The 22,190-nt window shown below is 35.5% G+C and overlaps 2 protein-coding genes across 3 annotated transcripts; both read right to left on the bottom strand.

Annotated features, from left to right (window-relative positions):
* Nucleotides 1-1,673: 1,673 nt before the first annotated feature.
* On the bottom strand, nucleotides 1,674-15,831 carry LOC130717401 (uncharacterized). The gene is made up of 21 exons (XM_057567621.1): nucleotides 15,462-15,831; nucleotides 15,196-15,294; nucleotides 14,945-15,096; nucleotides 14,660-14,732; nucleotides 14,454-14,576; nucleotides 13,906-14,014; nucleotides 12,335-12,414; nucleotides 12,097-12,178; nucleotides 11,181-11,320; nucleotides 10,980-11,090; nucleotides 10,755-10,871; nucleotides 10,536-10,625; nucleotides 8,479-8,532; nucleotides 8,114-8,188; nucleotides 7,929-8,004; nucleotides 7,729-7,828; nucleotides 7,281-7,350; nucleotides 5,793-5,866; nucleotides 5,219-5,328; nucleotides 2,684-2,947; nucleotides 1,674-2,357 (listed from the first exon to the last, which is right to left on the bottom strand). The coding sequence occupies exons 1-21, from the start codon at nucleotides 15,585-15,587 to the stop codon at nucleotides 2,089-2,091; spliced, it is 2,394 nt and encodes a 797-aa protein (XP_057423604.1). The 5' UTR covers nucleotides 15,588-15,831; the 3' UTR covers nucleotides 1,674-2,088.
* A 1,943-nt stretch (nucleotides 15,832-17,774) lies between these two features.
* On the bottom strand, nucleotides 17,775-20,970 carry LOC130718514 (ubiquitin carboxyl-terminal hydrolase 2-like). 2 transcript variants are annotated; one of them, XM_057569114.1, is made up of 6 exons: nucleotides 20,811-20,970; nucleotides 20,545-20,614; nucleotides 20,351-20,397; nucleotides 19,081-19,127; nucleotides 18,863-18,965; nucleotides 17,775-18,780 (listed from the first exon to the last, which is right to left on the bottom strand). In XM_057569114.1, exons 2-6 carry the CDS (start codon nucleotides 20,573-20,575, stop codon nucleotides 18,007-18,009), a joined length of 1,002 nt encoding a protein of 333 aa, XP_057425097.1. In that variant the 5' UTR covers nucleotides 20,576-20,614; nucleotides 20,811-20,970; the 3' UTR covers nucleotides 17,775-18,006. The 2 variants fall into 2 exon arrangements, with proteins under 2 accessions (XP_057425097.1, XP_057425096.1); XM_057569113.1 differs by having other exon boundaries at nucleotides 20,545-20,598.
* Between the last annotated feature and the right edge of the window lie 1,220 nt (nucleotides 20,971-22,190).

The following is a 22,190-nucleotide window of genomic DNA, read 5'->3' as shown; positions in this document are numbered from 1 at the left end:
AAATGTGAAATTGTTCAAGAATTCACTTATCGGAAATGATATTAATTATATGTAACAGCCATTAATTATGTTTATTAGTAAGTGGGAAAATGCTCGGTTGTTATTGTTTATTAGTCATGTAGCCAATGAAATATAGATGCAATCCATTGACCTGGCATTCCACTCCACTAGGATATGGAGATAGTGATGTGAGTAGTAGAAGACAAAATTAACCAAATAGATTATTACATTAAAAAATAGGAAAGTATTGAAGGAAAGCTACGTTTTGTAAAGCCTATTGGGTTTTACAGATAAACAATTTCAGTCACGTCAATTTTGTAACCTACACTTGACATCACATTCTAAAAGAAGTAGTTAACTAATAATTGCAATTAGTGCTTCTATGTGGTGCTAACCAAAAAATAGAGGATTGGACAAGGAAGCAGGTACGGTGCCATTAGCTCTGTGTAATGGACTAATAGTAATGGGCAATGGCATATCACTTGCAAGCACAATATCAAATAATGCAGCTAAAGAATGATTAAACTAGCTTATTTACTAAGTGCGAAATAATTAAACATTTTTCGAGGAAAACAAATGAAACACAACATGTGACTATTTTAATTGACTCCTGTCATGGTCGAGTGACCAACTTTCACTTCAATAACTAACACATTGAGATTTTTTTAATAAGATAAATAATCTTCCAAGAAAGCAATCATATATAATCAAGGCCGAAACATTCACATTTAAATGGGGTTAACTTTTCCTAAAGAGGTACGTAAAACTTGAACTCATGTGCTTAAACTCTATGTATGTATTGGTTCAAGTTTATGTATGGGTTGTGCCTTACTGTTTGTTCTGTTGATTGTGGGGCGAGAAATTAGTTTTTTGTGCTCAAACTCTATGTAGGTATTGGTTCAAGCCTATGTATGAGTCGTGTCCTACTACTTAGTGTGTTGATGGTGAGATGAGAAATTAATTTCACAGCTATTGAGATGCTTTGGTCAAGACCAAGAAAAAAACATTGAATAGAAAAGGTTGTAACATTATTTTTGTGTAAAAAACATAAACTTAATATTGTTAATACTTTAAAAAGTATATAAAAAATGTTATAGTGATTTGAAGTTCTTTTAAATATTATATACAATTTCTAAAAAAATAATATTTTATAGCTACCAATTCAACCACGGTTTGACCATTAAACCTTGAACTGGTTCCGATTGGTTCAACTATCGATCCAATTTTGAAAACTATAATTTTCACTTGAGTATGACAAACAAAATCGATCAATTGAGCTCATATGCGTTGTTATAGCACACTATTAAATATTACCTTTGTCCCTATTTAACTGTCCAAAGAAAGAAGAAACACGCATATTAAAGATTGTAATTAATTTTGTTAATTGTCATAAAAGTATTATTATTTTTTAATCAAAAACTTAATAGTGTTAATACTTTATAAAATATAAAATTATTATAGTGATTTATAGTTCTTTTAAATATTATATGATTTCTAAAAACTAATATTTAATGACTACCAGTTCAATCACGGGTTGACCATTAAACCTTGAACCGGTGTCTCGATCACCTCAATTACCGATCCAATTTTGAAAAATTGGTTTTCACTTGAGTACGACAAATAAAATCGATAGAAGCTCAGTTGAGGAGCATATGCATCGTTATAGCACACTATTAAATAGTAAATACCATGTAAGTGTACAATATAGGAACCATTCAGGATTGAAAACATCAAGTAAATAATGTAACCAAAACCTTTCCTACAACAAAATATGAAACTAATTACATTTCATCTAAAATGTTGGACACCAAATAAAAAAAAACATGCCCCCCAAAACGAAATAGCGAATTCCAACACCTTGTTGCCTTACAATAATTCAACTATTGCTGCCCTTGAGATTTTCCTTGAAATAAAATCCCATTTAAAAGAATATTACAAATCAAATATACCAATAGAAAGCACCAAAGTAATTCTGCACTAGATGAGCTCCTGTATTTCAACATGATCACCGGCCACCAGAAGAAAACGGCAACGTACAGATTCAACATTTCCTTGTTCCTTTGGTTCCCAGGCAAGTGGCAATTATGTTTACATTCCGGATGACGACGTCCGGTTTATCCGCTGAGCACCTAATTTCGGAGCAGCAGGTTTGGCTCCCCTCCCTCTGCCAGCTGATAAGGGTTTGGCCCTGGTAGTGGGTGCAGGAGCAGCAATGGAAGCCCAGGGATCATCATCCTCAGTCGTAGTTGATTTCAAATTTAAAGATGTTTTTGGAGCAGGAGCTGCTATGGCACCCCACAAATCATCATCTTCATCCTTGCTCAACCTTGGCGTGTTTTTGGATTTCAAACTTGAGGCTAAACATAAAACCCGAAACCTTAGTAAAAGTTCAAAGCTCATTTCTTAGTAAAAGGTGACCAAAGCAGCTGCTTTAATCACTGATTCACGAAACACTACTACACTACAATCATTGAGTGCAAACCTGAACTACACTCACACCAATCACTTCCTCAGGAAATTGTCATTGGTCATGGGGATAAGCATATAAGAATTTGTTTACTCAATACAATAGATAAATAACTACAAATCTTATATATTGAAAATTATTAACACAAGTTAGTAACTTGCAGTCATGGAAATGAGTAAATCCCTAGCAGAATACAAATAGTTGAATACCTAGTACCTTGTTTTGACTGCGAAACAGGTTGAGATACAGGCCGCCTTTGAGCTGCTTGAATGTTCGCAAGAGCTGGAGCTGGCTTTGTTTCTTCAAGTGGTTCCAGATCATCCCACCCATCCTTGTCATTCTCAGGCCCATCGAGTCCATTCTCTAGTTCCCCCCAGCCATCTGTTGACGTAGGAGACGTAGGGACAGGTTGCTCAGCGAAATCAGTTGCGGAGCTTACACGGACGGGTGCTGTTGAAGGAGTTTCTACAGCTAGAATACCTAGAAAAAGAGATGAAATAAACACAGTTAAATTGTAAAGTTTTCCACGTAGAAGGAAACCATCCAAATGAAGCCGAACAAATTAAGGCAGCATCAACAGATCAGACGATGGAGTAAATGAATAGCTTTGCCTCAAAAGGGCGAATAATATGAGGGATGAGATCTTCAGTTGTGCCTTTCACTCACGGTTTCTCAGTCTTCTGCCCCTAAATTTTCTTCACTTATTAAAGGAAGTATTATAAAACATGATGATGATCTTTGTCTAATAACAATAACATAAGCATTGTCCCAGTAAGTGAGGTTGACTATGTGGATATATGATCCATAGTAAAGATATGGCCAGTTTTACATGGCCTACGCAGGCCTAACACAACCTTCCTCCTTTATCCGGCCTTAGGACCGGCAACAAAAATTAGACTAAACATAAGGTAGCTAAGAAAGAAACTAAAAATACAGTAGTGAAGCTAGAGAGAGGGGATTTAATGGGTTATACTTATCCAGTTATCCATAGATACCAAAGTAGGGAAGATAGAATTTATAAACTTGCCAAAAGTCAGGAAAGAAAAACAAGAGACTTGAATCAGGTAAAATACATTAAAGATGATGAGGGGGGAATATTGGTCAAAGAACAAGATATCAATGAAAGATGGCAGTGTTATTTCCATGAACGTTAAAGTCTTCTCTCAAGTCCAATAAACTTGGCACTATAGGGGGGATCAAATTCTCAAAATCAATCCTACTACCTAATAATTGGAGAATCTAAGGTGAGAGAAGCATGAAAGAAATTGGCTAAAGGTAGTTGGACCACATAATATAATGATCGAGGTATGAAAGGGGTTAGGTGAGAAAGATATAAGATGGCCTACAAATTTGCTAAACGAGAATATCAGGTTAAGAGGATGCTGAGGATACAGGAATGAAGGAAAGGTACCTTGATCCATTCATCAAGAACACAAAGTGGGAATAATGAAAATTTCCCTATAACTATAAGGGTGCACCAAGGGTTAGTGTCCAGCCTTATCTTTTTATCATGGTTCTAGATGTGCTTCCTGGACACATCCAAAAGACCGTGCCTTACATGTTGTTTGCGGATAATGCAGTTAAAGTGTCAAAAGAAGACATCAAAGGAAAGTTAAAGATACAGAGAAATGTCTTCAAAACACATGGTTTTTGCCTAACTAAAAAGTAGACCAGACCGGATAGTGAAGGTGAAAAAATGGAGAATATCACAAATCTCACATTTTTTAGTACGTTAGGTCTATCACACTAAATGATGGATATAGAGAGGGATGCCAACCATAAAAACTGAGCAAGGTAGATGACATGGAGAAATGTTTCATGTGCGATCTGCTATAGAAAAGTACCACCCAAGCTTAAAGTAAACTTTTATCACACAACTATAAGACTTGCAATGTTGTATGAGATGGAACTTTGGGTGCTTTAGAGCCCATGAGAAAGCAAGCTCAGTGTTGCTGAGATGAAAATGTTAGTTTGATGTTATGAAACGATCATTACAGAAAAGTCGGGTTAATTCCTATTGTAAAAAAGATGGCAGAGTCTTGTCTTAGGTGGTTTCAGCACGTTTTGAGAAGGTCTGCAAAAGTATCGAAAAAGAGGGTTGAGTGGTTGACCAAATGGAAGACATCGGGATTCGGGGATAATCAGTGTTAAGAGGTAGAGAGAGACCAAGCAAAAACTATGAGACACAATCAAGAGAGATTTATTAGAGGTACATGGTCTATCATTAGATTTAATACATTATAAGGTATTATGCCGTTACACAATCCCTGTAGCTGACCCCACCTAATGGGAAAAGACTTGATCGTTGTTATTGTTGTAATAATTAAGACGAAATCTCACCTAGGTATAATCAGTTTATCTTTAGGCGTCCCAATAAGACAAGCCATATAAAAAAGAACACAGAAGGCATAGATTTTGACGACCACAAACTGATTCATCCACAAGAAAAGACTTTCTCTATAATCATGGAGAAGGCGCACTGGAGCTGAAGCTAAAAAATGGACAAGAGAATGAGAACCCAAGGTTGAGGCACCGCACTGCAGACTTTATCTCATAATAGGAGCTACTGCTCAACTTTTTGCTACCCTCTTAAAAAACGAGAGAGAGGGGGAGAGAGAGAGAGAGAGAGAGAGAGAGAGAGAGAGAGAGAGAGAACTTTTTCTCCTCTAGTGGTTTCATTATTCAAGACAATCATTCACTCAAGACACTAAAACATAAATTTATTTGTAAGAGACTGATGATTTGGCATACCTGAGCTGGCATTCGAAGATGTTGGAGTAAGAGCAGAAGAACTCATAGAAGCAACAGGAGCAGCATGATCAGAAGGTTTACCCTTCAGGGTCAAGGAGCTCATAGCCCATCTGCATAGAATGAGAGTTACATCAGAAGCCATGCATTAAATGTAGAGAAAATTCTCAGCAGCACATGTGCAGTTAAAGAGAACTCAAGATCAACTAAAAAATGAGGCACCCTAAGATTTTTAAGACGAGACACTAAGCAAGTTATTCGCAATTATTGTTAGTTACATAAATAGGTAACCTACAACTAGCAATTATTCTGCGAAACCAATAGCAATCCTCCGCATTCAAATGCATTTATATGTGGCCACTAAATCAAGTGTTTAAATACTATTATGACCGATATAGACAAGTAATCAAGAATTAGCAATTATTCTGTGTATTTTTAGGTAATATTAATTTAAAAAATGGAAAAGGGAAACTTCATAAATATTTAAATGAAATCAAACTCATATTGAACACTCCTGCTTTCTCTTTATTGCTTAACATGTGAACGGCCTGGAGACACAAAGTTTGGACTGCCTTACCCAAGTAAACTTGCATTTCCTGGAATTGATGACATTCCCATGCCTGCCCCCCCAGTTGCCTCAGCTGTATTTGTCTGTAACAGAAAGACAGACAAGAACATGAACATCAGTATAACAAATCACCAGGGGGAACTAACACCATCAGAAACAATTCTTTTAAACTTAGAGTTGAAGATTCAGCCAGCAAAAATTGTGCTTTCTTCACACATGATGCCTCATTTACAAGGATATCATTAGTAAAATGAATAATTTGAGATGACATGTAAACGATGCTGGAACCACCATGTATTCTGTAAATCATGTAAAGAATATAGGAACTAGCACGTATTCAAACATTTCTGATTGGACAAGTATGTTTTAGAATTCACATAAATAAGTAAAAAAAAAATTGAGGAAGAAACATGTATAAAATTATGGTGGAGAGTGCACCCTTAATTTACACAAAATCTAAAAAAATGTAGATTAAAAAAATGTTTAAAAAATATAACGAAGTAATTGACTATAAAGAATTTGAATTCAAAATTTATAAGTTTTGAATTTGCACTAGCCCTAACTCAACCCCAAGAGCTATCTCATAACATGAGGATTGTCAGAGCCTTTATAGGCTCTACAGGCTCTGCTTTGGCCATATCTCTAACTGATGTGGGATCTCAACACACCCCCTCACACCTAGGATTGGACATCTAGAGCGTGGAGATTATTGGATGAATTTTTATTGCACTAAAAAACCTACGGGGCTAGGAAAATTTTTAAACAGCGGTGAGTGTCCCAAAACTGATCTAGGATAGATTATGATATTATCTTGAATTTGGCTAGGCCTAACTCAACCCTAGAAGGTAGCTCGTAAGGTGAGGATTACCAAAGGCTATATAAGCCCTACTTTGGCATAATCTTAAAATATGGACTAGGCCTAACTCTACTTCAAAAGCTAACTTTTAAGGTGAGGATTGACAAAAGAAGTGACTAGGCCTGATTTGGACTAGTCGATGTGCGATCTCAATAAAAAGAAGAGAAGTTAGAAATGACACATTATCCTTGAAGGGAGATTAGACTAGAGATTAAGTTACACTCAAGAAGATGTGTCCAATTAAAAATATAAGGATGGTTTTATATGAAATCAAAAAACTGGGTTTAAAAAAGAAATAATTTTGAACTTAGATCTATTAGAGTATACTATATAGTCAGATATAGTTTCTGTTAAGTAACTGTTAGTTACTGTTATGTAGTTAGTTACCCTAGCGGTTAAGTCTAGCTGTCAAGTTAGTTATCTTAGCTGTCATAACAGAATTAGTTAGCTTCTTATGCAAGCTTTGTAAACTCTATAAATAGAGAGAGATCATCTCTTGTACTCTTCAGTTTTACAATCAATGAAATTCAGTTAAACATTTCAGCATTTTCAACAAGATCTAATTCATAATTTCATATTAAAAGATATACAAAAAGATTTAAGAACCACAAAATGCACCAAAAACGAATTCCAGAATATACCTTTTCATAATATTGCTTCGCCATCTGCAGAAACTGATCAACAGCTTGAAATGCCTTAGAACGAACATCACTGTTTGAACAATAAAGAAATAACATATAATATAACCCCTGCCTCGGAAAATGAGAAATAACCAAAGTATAATGTTAAGAATGATCTCTATTTGGAATCTGAAAAAAACCAAAGTAGCACAAATATATACACTCTTACAAAAGCATACAATATAAAGATTCCAATATTCTAATATTAAAATTGAAAAAGGAATTAGGAATTAAGAAGCAATACAAGTCATTTATTTTTATATAAACAAACAAAGTTAACCTGCCCAAAAATGTTAATTATAGGATTAACATAAAGCAGCAGGATATAAACCAATTTACTACAGAACTCCTCATCTAAGAACAGTAAAGGAGACATCAGAAAAATAATAAATAATCAGCAGGATATAACCTGTCAGGATCAATTGTGAGTACAACAACATTAGGAAGAATTCGTGTAGCAATTTCAGTGATGTCATAGTAAGAACTGGTGGCACATAAAGCCATAATCCCTGAACAATCAAAATTCAAATGATGAGAAATTCTTGATTAAAGGATTTACGAACTGCAAAACTGAAGTAAAAGAGTAATAGATGTACGTGTGTTAATTACCTGCTCCTCTAGCAGGTGGAAAAGTATCACGCAGAGCACGGACTGTAAATGCATTAATCAATACTCTCTTTCTTGTCTGCAAATTTAGTCTGAACAGTTAGTTCATCAATGACATGTGCTACCAATACCATCATGAAATAAAACATAGCAAAATATTTGAACATGAAGATATCATTTTACCATACCCCTTCATTTAAGTGGCTTGCAATATTTCCTAATAAGATGGTAGTATTTGTTCTTATTGCTGCTTCTTCATCAACCTACAAAACAAATTGCCCAATTTTTAAACTTCACAAAAAAAAGGGGGAAAATATTATTTGTTTCATTATAGCCTGAAATCCCCCCCCCCCTAAAAAAACAAGTTAAAGTGCCTCCACTTCAATCAGAAATTTGAAATTGGCAGCCAGGTGATATGTAAATTGTAAGAGTTAAAAAGAGAGCCGAAACTGTTAACCAATAGCTAAAAGAAAGCCTTGTCTATTCTTCACTTCCTAAATCAGCATAAGCAATTAGCCTCCCATTCCAAACATATTAATGGTAGAAGCAGTACCTGTAACTTAGACAGATGCTTTAGTAATGATCCTGAAATGGTCCTTTGAGACAGCTGCAATTACGAGACAAACAACATTCTTAGAAATAATAGAAAATAACAACTAAAGATTTATCAAATTAAAGAGGAGATTTAGGAGAGGGAAAAAAAGAAAAGGAACTAAGCTTTTTAGCACATAGACCTTTGAACGGGTTTCACTATGATATATTAAGGGATTGGATAGTTTTGCTCCACTAATTTCTTATTTTCTTGGTACTTCTCTGTTTCATATCTTTTATAGTTTTGTCTACAAGCTCTGAAGCATGGGTATTCATTTTTCCTGCCATATAGGTACTCATTGGCTACTTGTGAGTACACACCAAAATATTTTTTCAAAAAAAAGAAACAGGTACTCCTTGGGTATACTAGCCAAAATTACATCTTTTTGTCAGGTTTTCTTTCTTTTATGTATACAAGAATCAACCACTACCTGCATCACATATATATAAAACCCTAACACCCTGCCAGTCTCATTTTCTTTCTTGGTTTGCACAAAAATCTCCACTTTTTTTAAGTTCTTCCTTATTTTCGACAAAAATGGATATTTATAATTTAATATTTTCATTATTAGATATTTTGTTGCCTTGTCGAAAATACAATATTTTTACGTTATATATTATATGATTTATGGTAAGTCTTTTATGCAATTTGCTCATATAATTTTATATATATATATATATATATATTAGTGTACTCATAGCGTATAAGTTCTAAATGTCTTGAATCTTGTATATCATATCCACACCCGATACCGTACTTGTATGTTGTATCCATGCAACACAGTCTAGGAGGATCCCTTGCCCTCCATTTCCTTTGTAATTTTTCCTCTTCATCTTAATGATATTTTATCCAATATTAAAAAACTACTTTTAGAATCAATCAGAACTACCTTATTAAATAGCGACTCAATCAAAGTAATAGCTGCTATGTGACTGACGCTACAGGTTCAAGTCCTGGAAACAGCCTCTTGTGTAAAAAAAAACAAGGTAAGGCTGCGCACAATAGATCATGTGGTCGGACCCTTCCCCAGACCCCACGCATAGCACGAGCTTTAATGAATTGGGCTGCCCTTTTTTTAATCAACCGTATAAATACTAATTATATTATTAATTTCCTTATTTTCTTTAATCATCATCATCTAAGTCTTTTATCACTAGTTAAGGTAAGCTACATGAATAAGCCTACACCATAAAAGTCTGTCAAATATTAAGTTTACAGACAATCAATCTCCTTATCTAATTGATGCTTAAATTTCTTCAATTATTATTAAATTGATTCTCTATTATTTAGATTAATATTAAAAATATAAAACAAAAATAATTATTTTCTATTTTAATTTTTTTAGTTCAACTGTGTATATCTCACTAAAGTACCCGTGTATTGGACAGAATACTTGCTGGTTTTGTATTAAAAATGTGTAACATAAGCGAATCTTATATGATCTCATTGATTTAGATTAAACTTCATTATGCAAACCCAATAACCAAATCTGAGCATCTTAGGAAACATTCATCAGAAATTTGAAAAAACAAGTAATTTTAAGAGTGATAACAGCTCCTTAATGCTAACTCCCAAGCTCTCACACAACCTAGACCTATGCTTATAAAGAGAAATTACCAACCACTGATAATCATCAAAGCACCATTCCCTCTCTCACACAATAGATTAAGATCATTGAGATACCAAGGCATAAAATATCATGTTAGATCTAACCACAACTTGCCCGAAATCATTTAGATCACGAATAATGTTTCATTTAATTCCACCTTAAATTCACATAACTGAAAAATGAGCTCTGCATCATATCTTCCATAAAAGCTTACATAGAATAGAGATCACTTCAACATAAATGTCACCATAACAAGGTCATACAAACCAACACCAAAACACCAGTACTAGCAATATGACTGTCAAAAATAATTTACGTTCATTTTTCATTGGACCAAAAATCTCATTTCAAATAGCACAAAGTCCCAAATGAAAGAAAATTTGGATGGTATGAATATAAATAGACATACCTTCGGAGCCAGAATTAACATGGACTTGAGAGTAAGTTCCCTCAGAAAAGCAGATGTATCGGAGAAACCAGTAGCAACATGAGGGTAGACCTGACCAGAAATGTGAACAATAATTATATGTACAACGTACAAGTTACAACACTGAATCTTTGTATATTGTTACAAAAATGAAAGAAAAAAGTAGTAAGGTAGATAAACAATCTTATTCTGGCTAAGTACCTGCTCGTCAACAACTTGGACAGACAATGACTCTCCAAATTGATCAATATGTTGAAGAAGGCTAACTCGAATAGCTCGGTCATTGGAGGCAAAGAGTTTAATAATTGTTGGAAGCACCTATATATTATTAAATAATGAAAATGAAATCCAATATAAGAATGAGATGAATCCATCTGAGTGAGAGAGATGCAGAGAGAGAATGAAGGGACTGAAATTATTATCAACCTTGACACGAAACTCGTCAGCTGAAAGCCAGGAGCCCATTTTCAACAATGCAGTCAAAGCGGGGGCAGCAGCTGAACCAAATTCAAGGGCAGAAGCTAATAAAGGAAGTAACTGTAAAAACCAAAAATGACCAACATAATCAATTGAATAAGACGTTGATCAGATGAAAGGTTTGAAATTAAAATTTCCAAAGAGACAAACCTTCTTCAACACAATCGGACGAGGAAGCTGCTCTGCTAAATTTGGAAGCTTGCGGAAGAAGGTATCCTTCTCAACACTATCTTTCAAACTGAGAATTTCCATGAAATGTATTGTGTCTACCAACTTATTTTGAAAATACTCTGCACATCCATAGCCGATAAACTCAAACTAAATACACATAAAGGGTTGCTGAGGATTATATCAAGACTACAAAAAATGATAACTATTAAAAGTTCAAAACAAGAAAGGCAAACATTTAGAACTTGGAATACATGGTTCAATGAAGCAAAATTCCCTCCAAAATTTGGAAAAGCTAAAATCAATTCACATTAGAATGTGTTCACAATATCACATCACTCTTCTATAAAAACAATATCCCTAAGCACACATATATAGAACTCTCTCAATGCGATCAATCCTTTTTTCAAGAAATGCTATCAAACTTCTCTCGTGCACGTTCTTGTCAAGGAGTGTTATGTAGCATACTTCAGACTTGATTGCGCTCTGATAAATTATAGCCTTACTTCAACACAAGAAGTAAAACATGAAACTATTTTTTCATAAACTAATGTTAAGAATCTATCTCAAAAATGTTTATCTGTAAGAGAAAGCATATGTAAAAATGTAGCCAACAACCCATGTAATACCATGCAATTCTCAGCTACAGTCCATTGCAATCCTAAAGCCAATTACAATGAACCCAAATATCTGGATATAAAAAGTCAAAATATAAAGTAGCATAATACCCACACACACACACACACACACACACATATATATATATATATCCTACATATCTTATCACATAACAACAAAACAGATGAGTTCTTCAAACAAAGCAGCAAAACTACAACAATGCTAAGTTACACAAAAAATCAAGAAAATGATAACTACAAATTTATCATGAAGCACTCACCACTATTTTCTATAAGCTTTGATGTATTTAATCGGCGAGAAGGCATGGAACTCAGCAGCCGCTGGTAATCTGGAAGCAGAGACTGTGAGACAAAGAAGGGAAAAAAAGACACAGAGATGAAGAATTAATATTTTATTAAAATGAGATATAAAAGAAACTAACAGACTAAAACCTCCCTTAATCTATAATGTTAAGTAACAAATGCAAAAGCGAAGATTGAATTCTTGAGCAGGCTGACCTTAGGAATGGAGCCAGTGTTGCGTAACTCCTCTGTTTTGCTCAACTTCACGCCAGAGAATAGCTCATAGATTAGACAACCTATAAAAATAGAACTTTCAGCGATTTAGAGAGGTCTAATAGGAAAGAAAAAATTAAAAAGACAGTCAAGATGTTATTCCTAAAGAAGATTTATGTGAGAGAAAAGGTCAAAGTCAAACAAAATATGTAAACATTAAATTCCAAAATACATACAATTTACTGGATTTGGATAGAAGGGGACTGGCCATTCAGAGTAATATTATGCCAATACCGAACTAAGAATAAGATGTTTTATCCATAATTATTTCCTTCTATAAAAACCAAATTGATCACGATCCATTCTTAACAGCAGAGCAAGTAAAACATACCCAGGCCCCAAGAGTAAGTGAGCCAGGGAGTTTCACTAATTGCACTTCATTATGTAAGCAAGGGTAAAGGATCAACTCTCTCAAAACCTTAGGCTGTTAGGTGATGTTTCAAGATCTGTTTTTATATCCCTAACATACCCCCAAACAAAATTGTGCATGAAGTGTAGAGAATGTACAAGCTCACTCACTCGACCACTGTTGTAACTCAACTTTAATTAGAAGAAATTGGGAGGAGGGGGAGAGGAGAAAATTCCTGATTTTGTAATAGAAATACCAATAACATATTGAGCGCTAACAGCCCAACACTCCTATAAAACGTTAGATGAAGGTTAAAGATTAGTCCTTATATCTCTGAGAGCAAGAAAATTAAAGTAATGTCACCTATGAAGCAAGGACACCAGACACATGTCTTTGACGCACCGACACATACAATCTCTAAAATATAAAACACCAAGACAACTATGGATGTCTACATATGTATGTGTATGTGTGCATGTTAGGGGTTAGGGGAAGCGTATTAGTTGAGAGCATGAGAAGAGATAATTTTGACCATCAATGTAATGTAAGGTTGTATAATAGGGATTAACTCCTTTCACTTCGCAAATTCTCACATGATCCCGCTACATGAGTGTGTGTGTGTCTGTCTGACAAGTACAAGAATGAACAGAAGTAGTGTTCCCAAATGGAGCGTCCTGAGACCTTTATCAATACTTTATCTAAAAACGATGAGATTTGGGTCCTTCAAATGTCAAGCATTATTTTAATGTCAGCTAAGTGTCTAAGGCATGTCGGCTAAGTGTCCTAGCCCATACAAAATCAATTTGTAATAGGACATCTGATGAGGACTGTCGTACATGGGTTGGTATCGAAAACTTGACCAATACTCTGACATCCAAAGGAAAAAGTGTTTGAGCTTCATAGAATTATTTAACAAACTATAAATTTATTTGTTATTCTTTATGGAAGCAGCGAGTTCTAAATGAGAACAAAATCCACAGCATAAGTTGTGGTCTTGTGATACAACCATTCTGACTAAGCTGGTCAATAAGAGGATGTGAAATGTCACCATCAGCAAGCAAGTAAAAATGGAACAATAGCCTAATTTTATTTTGTTACATTCCACCTAATATTCCAAATTCCCATTATAATTCACTGTAATTAAAAGAGACGGAACATAACATACCCATGCCCCAAGAATCAATGGACCATGGAGGAGACTTCTTAATTGCAGCCCAGTCAGATTTTGCCAGCTCCATTGATTTGTACTGTGATCCAATGAGCCATGCATATTGCTGAATGGAAAACATAAAAACATGTGAGGAATAGATAATAGGTTTCACTAATTGATACAATTTTATTTTCGAAAAATAAAAATTAAGACCAGATCAAATCCTTTCATGTTGGCCCCCCAAAAATAACTCCTTTTAAGGGAGCATCCATGATGTCAATCAATAATGCCATAAATGTTATAAAGAAAGATACTCAAGTGCTAGAATAGACAGTATAGTCAAGTAATACATGGCGGAAAGCCTGAAACTTGATAACAAGTGTTAAAATCACATTTAAGCCTGGTGAAACTCATGAACTGAAACTTTCACCCTATGTGGAGACATTATTTCACTACTATGAGTTGTTAATATCTGAACTTCAAGAAAAAGGAAAATTTAAATTTCAAAGTGAAATGCTAAAGCTAACAACAAAACTAGGTATCGCAACCAAACACTAAATTACCAGCATCTGCCCAGCGGAACCATCATTACTCCCATCAAACTCTGACAGAACATCAAACGCATGGAGCTTCCAGTCCAAAGTTTGCGTGACGACAACACTATCCAAGCAAACATTACCGTGAACCTGCAACAGACAAAGCTTGTCAAACAAAACCGAAAAAGCAACTTACGTGCAGAAAAAACCATATTTGGCTCACGAATACTCACAAGTTTACAATCATTGTTTAAGAAGCTCACAGCTTTCGCGATTTGATGCAGTCCCCAAGCATAATATTCATCCCTACAATCCCAATAAAGAATAAAATAACGAGTGAACATAACTAACCCAACTCCAAACCGTAAATAAAAATCCATGCACTCGTGCACTGCGATTTACTTATAATATTGCTCACAAGTTACAACCTTAGCCTCATAGGAAACAAACCCACTAAACATCAAATTATATGCAATAAAAGGAAGTAATTGAGTTCAGCAGCATCAATCTATCAATACCTTTGAGTCCCTTCAAGACCTAACTCCTTAATCTTATCAGACAGCGGCATCACAGGCTCAGTCACAATATAAATCGTGACCTTCAAAGAACCACCATCGTGAGTCTCAATCTCGGTACTATGAAGAAATGACAAAATATTCGGATGCCTAACCTGAAAAAAGAGCACCACTCAAAAAAAGGTACCGAATTTTCGCCACTACAAAACAAAAGCAGCAACAATCAGGTGAGGTGAATCACAAGCTCAGCTTACAGTTCGCAGACGCTTAACACCGTTACGACCCGCAGCTAAATGCCCATCCTGAGCATTGCTCCCAGATAGAGAAAAAATCGACACCGGTGACCCATCATCCTGAAACCAAAAATCAAGCCCAAATGAGCGAACCCCAATTTCTTAATCTCCATATTGAATCAATTGGCAATAATAAGTATTGAAATTGAACAAAACTAACACATGGCAACATGGGAATTTGGGAAGAATTACAGTAGAAATTGAAGAATGGTGGTTGTTGTTGTTACCTTGGAGGTGCCACGGTGATGAAGCCAAGAGCCCCAAGCAGAAGGGTAAGGTTCGCCAATGGTGTAAGGGAGATCCTTGACGCCGGTTCCAGATCCACCGACCACTTCTTTCAGGAATTTGAACATTGTTGATTGGATCCGAATTCACAATTCTGAAATTCTGATCTGTGATGAGTGGTGATTGAGGAGAAGATTGAAGCTATGGCTATAGCTGTTGGAACTGGAACTGGTTGCGATCTGGTTTCGTTCACGAACGCGAATCTCACGAGGAGGGATTGGATTTTCCTTCCCTCGTCGAGGAACCGAGCAACTGGTAAGCAGAGGAGGGAAAGATCACCCACCTTCGTGTGTCGCCTTTACACAAAAAGAAATGTTTGCTTTATCGTTTTTATTTTATTTTTATCAAATAAATAATAATAATTATAATAGGAATGATTTTGGTTAAGACATATTTTTATGATTTTATCTTTGAAATTCGAAGAGTGATCGGATAGCGGATCGGTTTATACCAAAATAGGAATGAGGTTAAAGAATAAGTTAGTTGGAGTGGCAGAGGTCTCGAGTCTCTTAAGCATGTGGTCTTTGGTTTTGTCTATATATGAAGAAAAAAAACATGATTATGAAGGATTTTTACTTTGATGTATGACGGTTATCTATTAATTATGTTGGATTGTGTTGCTCTCTTTTGTTGATGCATAATTCCTTTTATTGTGTTGTGTACTGGTGTGGATCTGAAGCAGTTATAAAAGGATCCAAACCGAAGGCTTGTGGTGGATACCTAGACAGTAGACACCTAGAAACAAGGAGGGGTGTAGTTAGTGACACAATGCATTGAGGAGTTGAAAATAAACATAGATCCAGAAATTTCCGAATAGGTCAACCTTTCGAACTACTATTGAATCCATGGGCAGGCGAGAGATATAAAAAAAGAGTAATTAACTAAATTTTTTTGATTGATTGTATTGTTTACTTTTGTCATTTATATTTATGAATGGACAACGTGAATTGAACCTACGCATAGTGGATTCACAATCCACTGTTTCGATCCACTTGGCTACGTCTGTCCCGATACTTGAACGTTATGTCGTCATAAGGTGTTGCTAGATGGAAGAAGGATCTTATCAACGCCCACAAATGATAAATTCTAATAGTATAGGGCGGACCACGTCAGGGAAGTGAGATATCTAGGACGGACCAAGTTCATATGTCATGGTTCAATTGATACATTAGACCAAACCGATGATCACTTAACCAGCAAGAAGATCAGTCATCCAAATGAACACCCCCCCCCCCCCACAATTAGTTTAACGAATATCGTGATCATCTCCACACTTCATGTAACTTGGCCTATTAGGTTAGCATCTGGTATCTCAGAATATGTTTACTTAGGGTTGAGAACTCCCCCGTGTATAAAGGGGGTTCTTGTTGTACAATATATACTCATTTTTTTACTCAATACAATACCAATTCTTTTGTGTTCTCAATCGACCTAATTCCCAGAGTTGATTCTGGAAGAATTTGTTTTATTTTGAAAAATTAAACTCTTATTGTCTCTTCTCTTATGAGAAACTATTGTTTTTCTAAGTTTTATTATCATAGTAGTTAATTTCCAATCTTCACACTCTAAGACTTTGAATATATCAATTAATCTTGAAATTCCACATGATTGTCATATTGAAATTTTAACATGTATATATCAAATAGGTAGACTCTAATCTACGATGTGAAACTAGTGAACTAAATGCTTGGGTAGTTCATATGACTTCATGAATTTTAACTTCATTATGATTATTGCACACTAAAAAAGGTCTTGCACTATTAAAATTTGTGAACATTTATAAAAAATGACAAACAAAATGTTTAAAAAAATCACGTGATAGTCCAAGGTTATGTGACATGAGAGGATCCATTCCCTTAAGGAATGCTTTGATTGAAATTACAAAATCAATAATAGCACTATTTAAACAACATTACATCTTATGAAGTCCTTAAATGGATAATAGGTGTTATGAGGAGAGATTAACCAATCCATCATCCACACGTCCTTAGTAAACTATTTCGAATCCGCGCGACTGAACATTCAAATTCCTTTCTCCAGCGTGCAAGATTCTAGAATTCTCTCTTCATCATCCACTTGGTTATAGGATGTGAACACAAGCGTAGAAGTCATCAAATTTTCCACATATATCTTTCAAACTATCAGAGACTCATTTCAGAGTACATATTCACTTGGTTATAGGATGTGAACACAATTGCATAGAAGTTCATAACATCACTATTTTCTGTCATGAGTTATATGAATGAAGAGGTAAATTCATCTCCTAATAAAATGTGTTATTAAATCCAGGTGAATAATTCACTAGCAAGGAGAACACACAGAATCTATACTAAACAGGGTAGAGTAACCTTGGATCAGAAAAAGTTTGTGTATCAGTGCTCAACAGACTTCCCAAAAAAATATAATTAAAGTGCAACATGATACATATAGGCATGCTCATATCTGGGGGGAAAATTCACAGAAAGTTGTATAAACTAACAACATTCTTCACTGGCTGTTGCTTGTCTTCTGCTTGGCCTTCTCAATGAGGGGCTTCAACTGCTTCTTCTCAGCAAGAAGCTTTAGAAAGTTAAATAAAAAGGGTATGTAGTTGTGTTTCCTGCGAATATTTTCTGTTCTCCATTTTTTGAATTTTTCTTCCTCCATTAAAATCTTTTCAGTAGCAGCTTCAATCCCAGCATTCACTACAGAGAGAGAACTGTTCAGTTCCTCAGAACTATTGTCCACGGGTCTCTCAGACTTTGATGCAGCCAGCTGCTGCAAAATGCGCTCCCTCCTCTTCTGAAGTTCCTTTAGCTCGGCAGTATACATCTCTTTCCTGTTCTTGATGATTGCCAGGAGATTAAATCTTATCTCACTTTGGGAATACCGCTCAATGCGTTCCTGGATCACAGGTTGCACCAGCTTCAGCCATTCCAAATCACCTTGCCCACCAGAACACTGACCAAGGCTGATAGGACCTTCCTTTAACCCATCAAGCTCGTATAGTACTCCATCAACAGGTATATAGCTTATAAAATGGTAAACATCATCATCTTTGCCAGCAGTCTTTTGCTCTTCAGGGACAAAAGGTTCAGGCCTTGCAAAGCTATTATGGGCAGAACGTATGGCATCACTATTATTGATAGCCAAACCTTTGAGTTCAGGTGGAAAGTTCTTGGTGAATTCTTTCAATTTTGTCAACTCTGGACCAATGTCAACATCTGGTGAATTCAAAAGAATAGACAAGATCGCCTGGGTTGCACAAGCATTGTTGATTACCTACAAAAAGACCACTTAGCTTAGTAAACCATAAAATGACAAATCAGTTATGATATTGGTTTTTAAGTTATTGAAAAAAAACCTGGCTAGCAAAAAACAAATTAGGATTGGGATCTTTTATTACAACACGATCATCCTTCTCTCCTGGACGCCATTTGAAAAGAAAAACCAACCCATATACAGGCCTGTAATTGAGGGCAGAATCCACATAAAAAGAGAGAAGGCAAATGTTTACTAATTAATTATAATAACCACTGACTGTCATTACAAGTTCAAAACTAGCTGAGATAGTACACCAACCTAAGGCTGTCGAGAGAGTCAATGTCCAATGAATACAGCTCCTCAACCTGCCAAGACATATCTAGCATGAGGATAGCATACATAAAAATTGTACTGGAAGAAAAATTGATTTCGCCAAGCCCTGGAGTTCAACAGTTTATTCTGGAACACGAAATTGAAATGCTTTTGGGGTCATTAGAGTGAAAATAGGCAGATTAGTCAATTTCTAATAGTTTTCCAGTCTGGTTGGGACAGTCCCAGATTGGATCTAAAGAGCCTAGATCAGAAAGAAACAGCAATCAACAATATGCTTAACTCATTCTCAAGAACTCCTTTGCACAAAGTACCAGCAATTCCAGACAGGATGTGAGGGAAAGACAAGCCATTTTCCCTTCCACATTAGGGATTATTATTGAGCTTCAAAAAAGGTTTCAAGATTGTGTAGAAAAAAGTACTTTTTAGAAATGCTATTCGAGAGTTCCTTCCACATTAGGGTCTAGATAAAATCGTAAGAAGTAATTTTTATTTAAAAAAGTAGTTGCAATTACAATTTGTTTGCAGAAGCTAAAGTAGCTTCCTGGAAATAACTTTTATTTTACCAGATTTCAGTTTTCCCCAGAAGCTTACACAAACACATGAAAAATTAACAAAAGTGATTTTTATTTAAAAAAAAATAGCTATATTTTCATGAAAACACTAAATCAAACTGGCTTCGATTTTCAGTTTCTATCTATGGTTCATGCTTTCTTAATCGAAGAGGACCCCCCCCCCCCACTCACTAGCATTGCTATCAGAAATCACTTTTTCTCCCCATGATGGCATGATATAGTGTTCTTTTTTAGTTTTCTGCACCTAGCTGTTTCAAGGGAGCTAACCATCTGAAAACCGAATTGGCAGCCTTTGAACTTGTTCCTTATTGTATCCTCTCTTTTTTTAACTTATATGATACTTTATACTCCGCCAAGTAGTATTTTCCTCTCTTCTCTCTAACAGGATATTTACTTTTCCTGAATGTAATTATGCATCAATGTGTCAAGACTTCACCTGACAAAACACTGCTCAAATCACAAACTAAAAATGCCGACATATATACAAATTCGACAGTTAAATATCCCAGCAACGTTGATGCTAAAAGTTCTCAATGAGCATGCCAATGAGATAAAAACAGGAATGATACACTCTAATTTCCCCGCCTAAAGAAGAAACAAAAAAATCAAACAACCCACCACAAACAAGCTAAAAACTGAGGAAAAAAACAACACCATGACCATATACACCCAACAAAAAATACCTGTACTCCTTTCACTTGCATTTGCTGAATAAGCTCAGTAAACACACCTGGGTAGAAAAAAACCAGTAAAATTTAAAGCAATTAGCAATGTACAAATCAAAACCCATATCAAATAAGATGCTCAATGAACCCTAGGGCACAAATTTAACCATGAATAATCATGTCAGAGACAAAAACCCATTAACCTAACGTACCTGGATCGGACTCAATGGTGCACCAAGACATGATTCCAAACTGTACGAAGCAAACTGCAAAAGTGGAACACTGATTCACGCTAAGCCACACACAAAATTTCAATTTATTTAGAAAATAAATTCATGGGTTGCGGCCATGAAAAACGAATCTAGTTCCTAATTTACTCTCCGGTGACCGGAAAATTTCACTGATTAGAACCCAAAACGACGCTATGAATGAAACTGGTTCGTGATGAAACGATGTGAAGGAAGGAAGAAAGCAATACCTTAGTCTCTTTCTCTCTGTGGGAGAAGAATGGTAGGGTTTTGGTTTTGGTTTTGGTTCTGCAGTGTGATTCTGAATTTGGTTTCTTCCAAGCTTCACTATCAAGGGTTTATACTATACAACACCACTTGAGATATGTTGATTATCTCGATAAACGGGTACTCGTGCGGCTTTACATAGGAGTATCATTTTTATATCATATATTATATATTATATATATATTATTATATGATTTTATTTGTGAATTTTAAACAATTATATAATCAAATTTTGCAATGTTTTTCAATTTTGTATTTTAATTTACTTATGATGATGAGACAAGAATAGTGAATTTTGATTGGATGTTATATAAAAAAAATCCATTGATATTGTAGTATATTTTATTTGGTACATCGGAAAGATAAATTATATCTTCCAAGAATTGATCTTTGGATCTCCTCACCCAACTCAAATGTCATTTAATTCTTACCAATTGAGCTATCATTCGGAGACTAATGTAGTACTAGTACTCTCTTCGTTCCAAAAGTATTGTAGTTTAAAGTTATGCACAAAGTTTAAGAGTTCATTAATTGATGTTATAATTTACTAAAGCACCTTTATTTAATATGAGTTATATGAAAGTGAGATAATATACATCATTGGTCAACTAATTGGTGAGAATTGTGATTGGTGGAAATAAGATGTGATACTTGGGAGATACAATATTAAATGAGGGTGTGTATGGAAGAGAATGAGATAAAGTGTTTTTGATATGTAAAACAATAATGATTTTGAAACAAAACAAAACAAAAAAATAAGGCCCCATTCGGGTGGTTTTTTATTTTATGTTTTGAAACTTTTAAAAACCAGAACTAGTTTTCAGTTTTATAAATACTGTTTTTTTTTGTGGTTTTGAGGTTTTAAAAAATTGGTGTTAACTTTGTAAATCCACAATAGTCACAATAATTATCAACTTTGTGAATTCGCGATAATGGGTGGTAGTGGCGGCACAATAATAGATGGACCGGATAGCAGCGGTGGTAGAGTTTTGATGTTACCTAACAACGTCGACGATAGTGGTTATGGTGGTGGAGAGTGGTGGTGGTAGAAGCGACAATGGTGGTGGGGGTGGGGGTAGTGATCGTGTTGGGGATGGTGATGCTAGTGGAAGTAGTAGTGTAGGACTGCAGGTGGTGGTACCAACGTCGAAGGCGGTGATGGTGATGGTGGAGGTGATTGTAGTGGCAAACTGGCAATGAAGGTGTGGTGGTGGAGGGGGTGTTACCTGGTGTTCGTGATAATGATGGTGGTGGCAGCGACATGGTGGTTGTGACGGTGGCGATTGTGGTGGTGGTTGGAGTGGAGTCGACAGCGATGGTGGAAGTGGAAGTGGTTGTGTTGG

This window comes from Lotus japonicus, chromosome 5, assembly GCF_012489685.1.
Source record: "Lotus japonicus ecotype B-129 chromosome 5, LjGifu_v1.2".
In the NCBI taxonomy this organism is placed as follows: domain Eukaryota; kingdom Viridiplantae; phylum Streptophyta; class Magnoliopsida; order Fabales; family Fabaceae; genus Lotus; species Lotus japonicus.
This window is presented reverse-complemented; position numbering and strand designations above follow the sequence as displayed.

Excerpts from the sequence above, each read along its gene's own strand:
- LOC130718514 (XM_057569114.1), bottom strand. The coding sequence starts at position 20,575 with ATGTCTTGGTGCACCATTGAGTCCGATCCAG. Across the intron at positions 19,128-20,350 it reads TGCAAGTGAAAGGAGTACAG|GTTGAGGAGCTGTATTCATT; the intron begins GTATTTTTTGTT and ends ATGTCTTGGCAG. Across the intron at positions 18,781-18,862 it reads ATTTGTTTTTTGCTAGCCAG|GTAATCAACAATGCTTGTGC; the intron begins GTTTTTTTTCAA and ends GTCTTTTTGTAG.
- LOC130717401 (XM_057567621.1), bottom strand. The coding sequence starts at position 15,587 with ATGTTCAAATTCCTGAAAGAAGTGGTCGGTGGATCTGGAACCGGCGTC. Across the intron at positions 11,091-11,180 it reads GTCCGATTGTGTTGAAGAAG|TTACTTCCTTTATTAGCTTC; the intron begins GTTTGTCTCTTT and ends TGGTTTTTACAG. Across the intron at positions 7,829-7,928 it reads TCCACCTGCTAGAGGAGCAG|GGATTATGGCTTTATGTGCC; the intron begins GTAATTAACACA and ends TTGATTGTTCAG.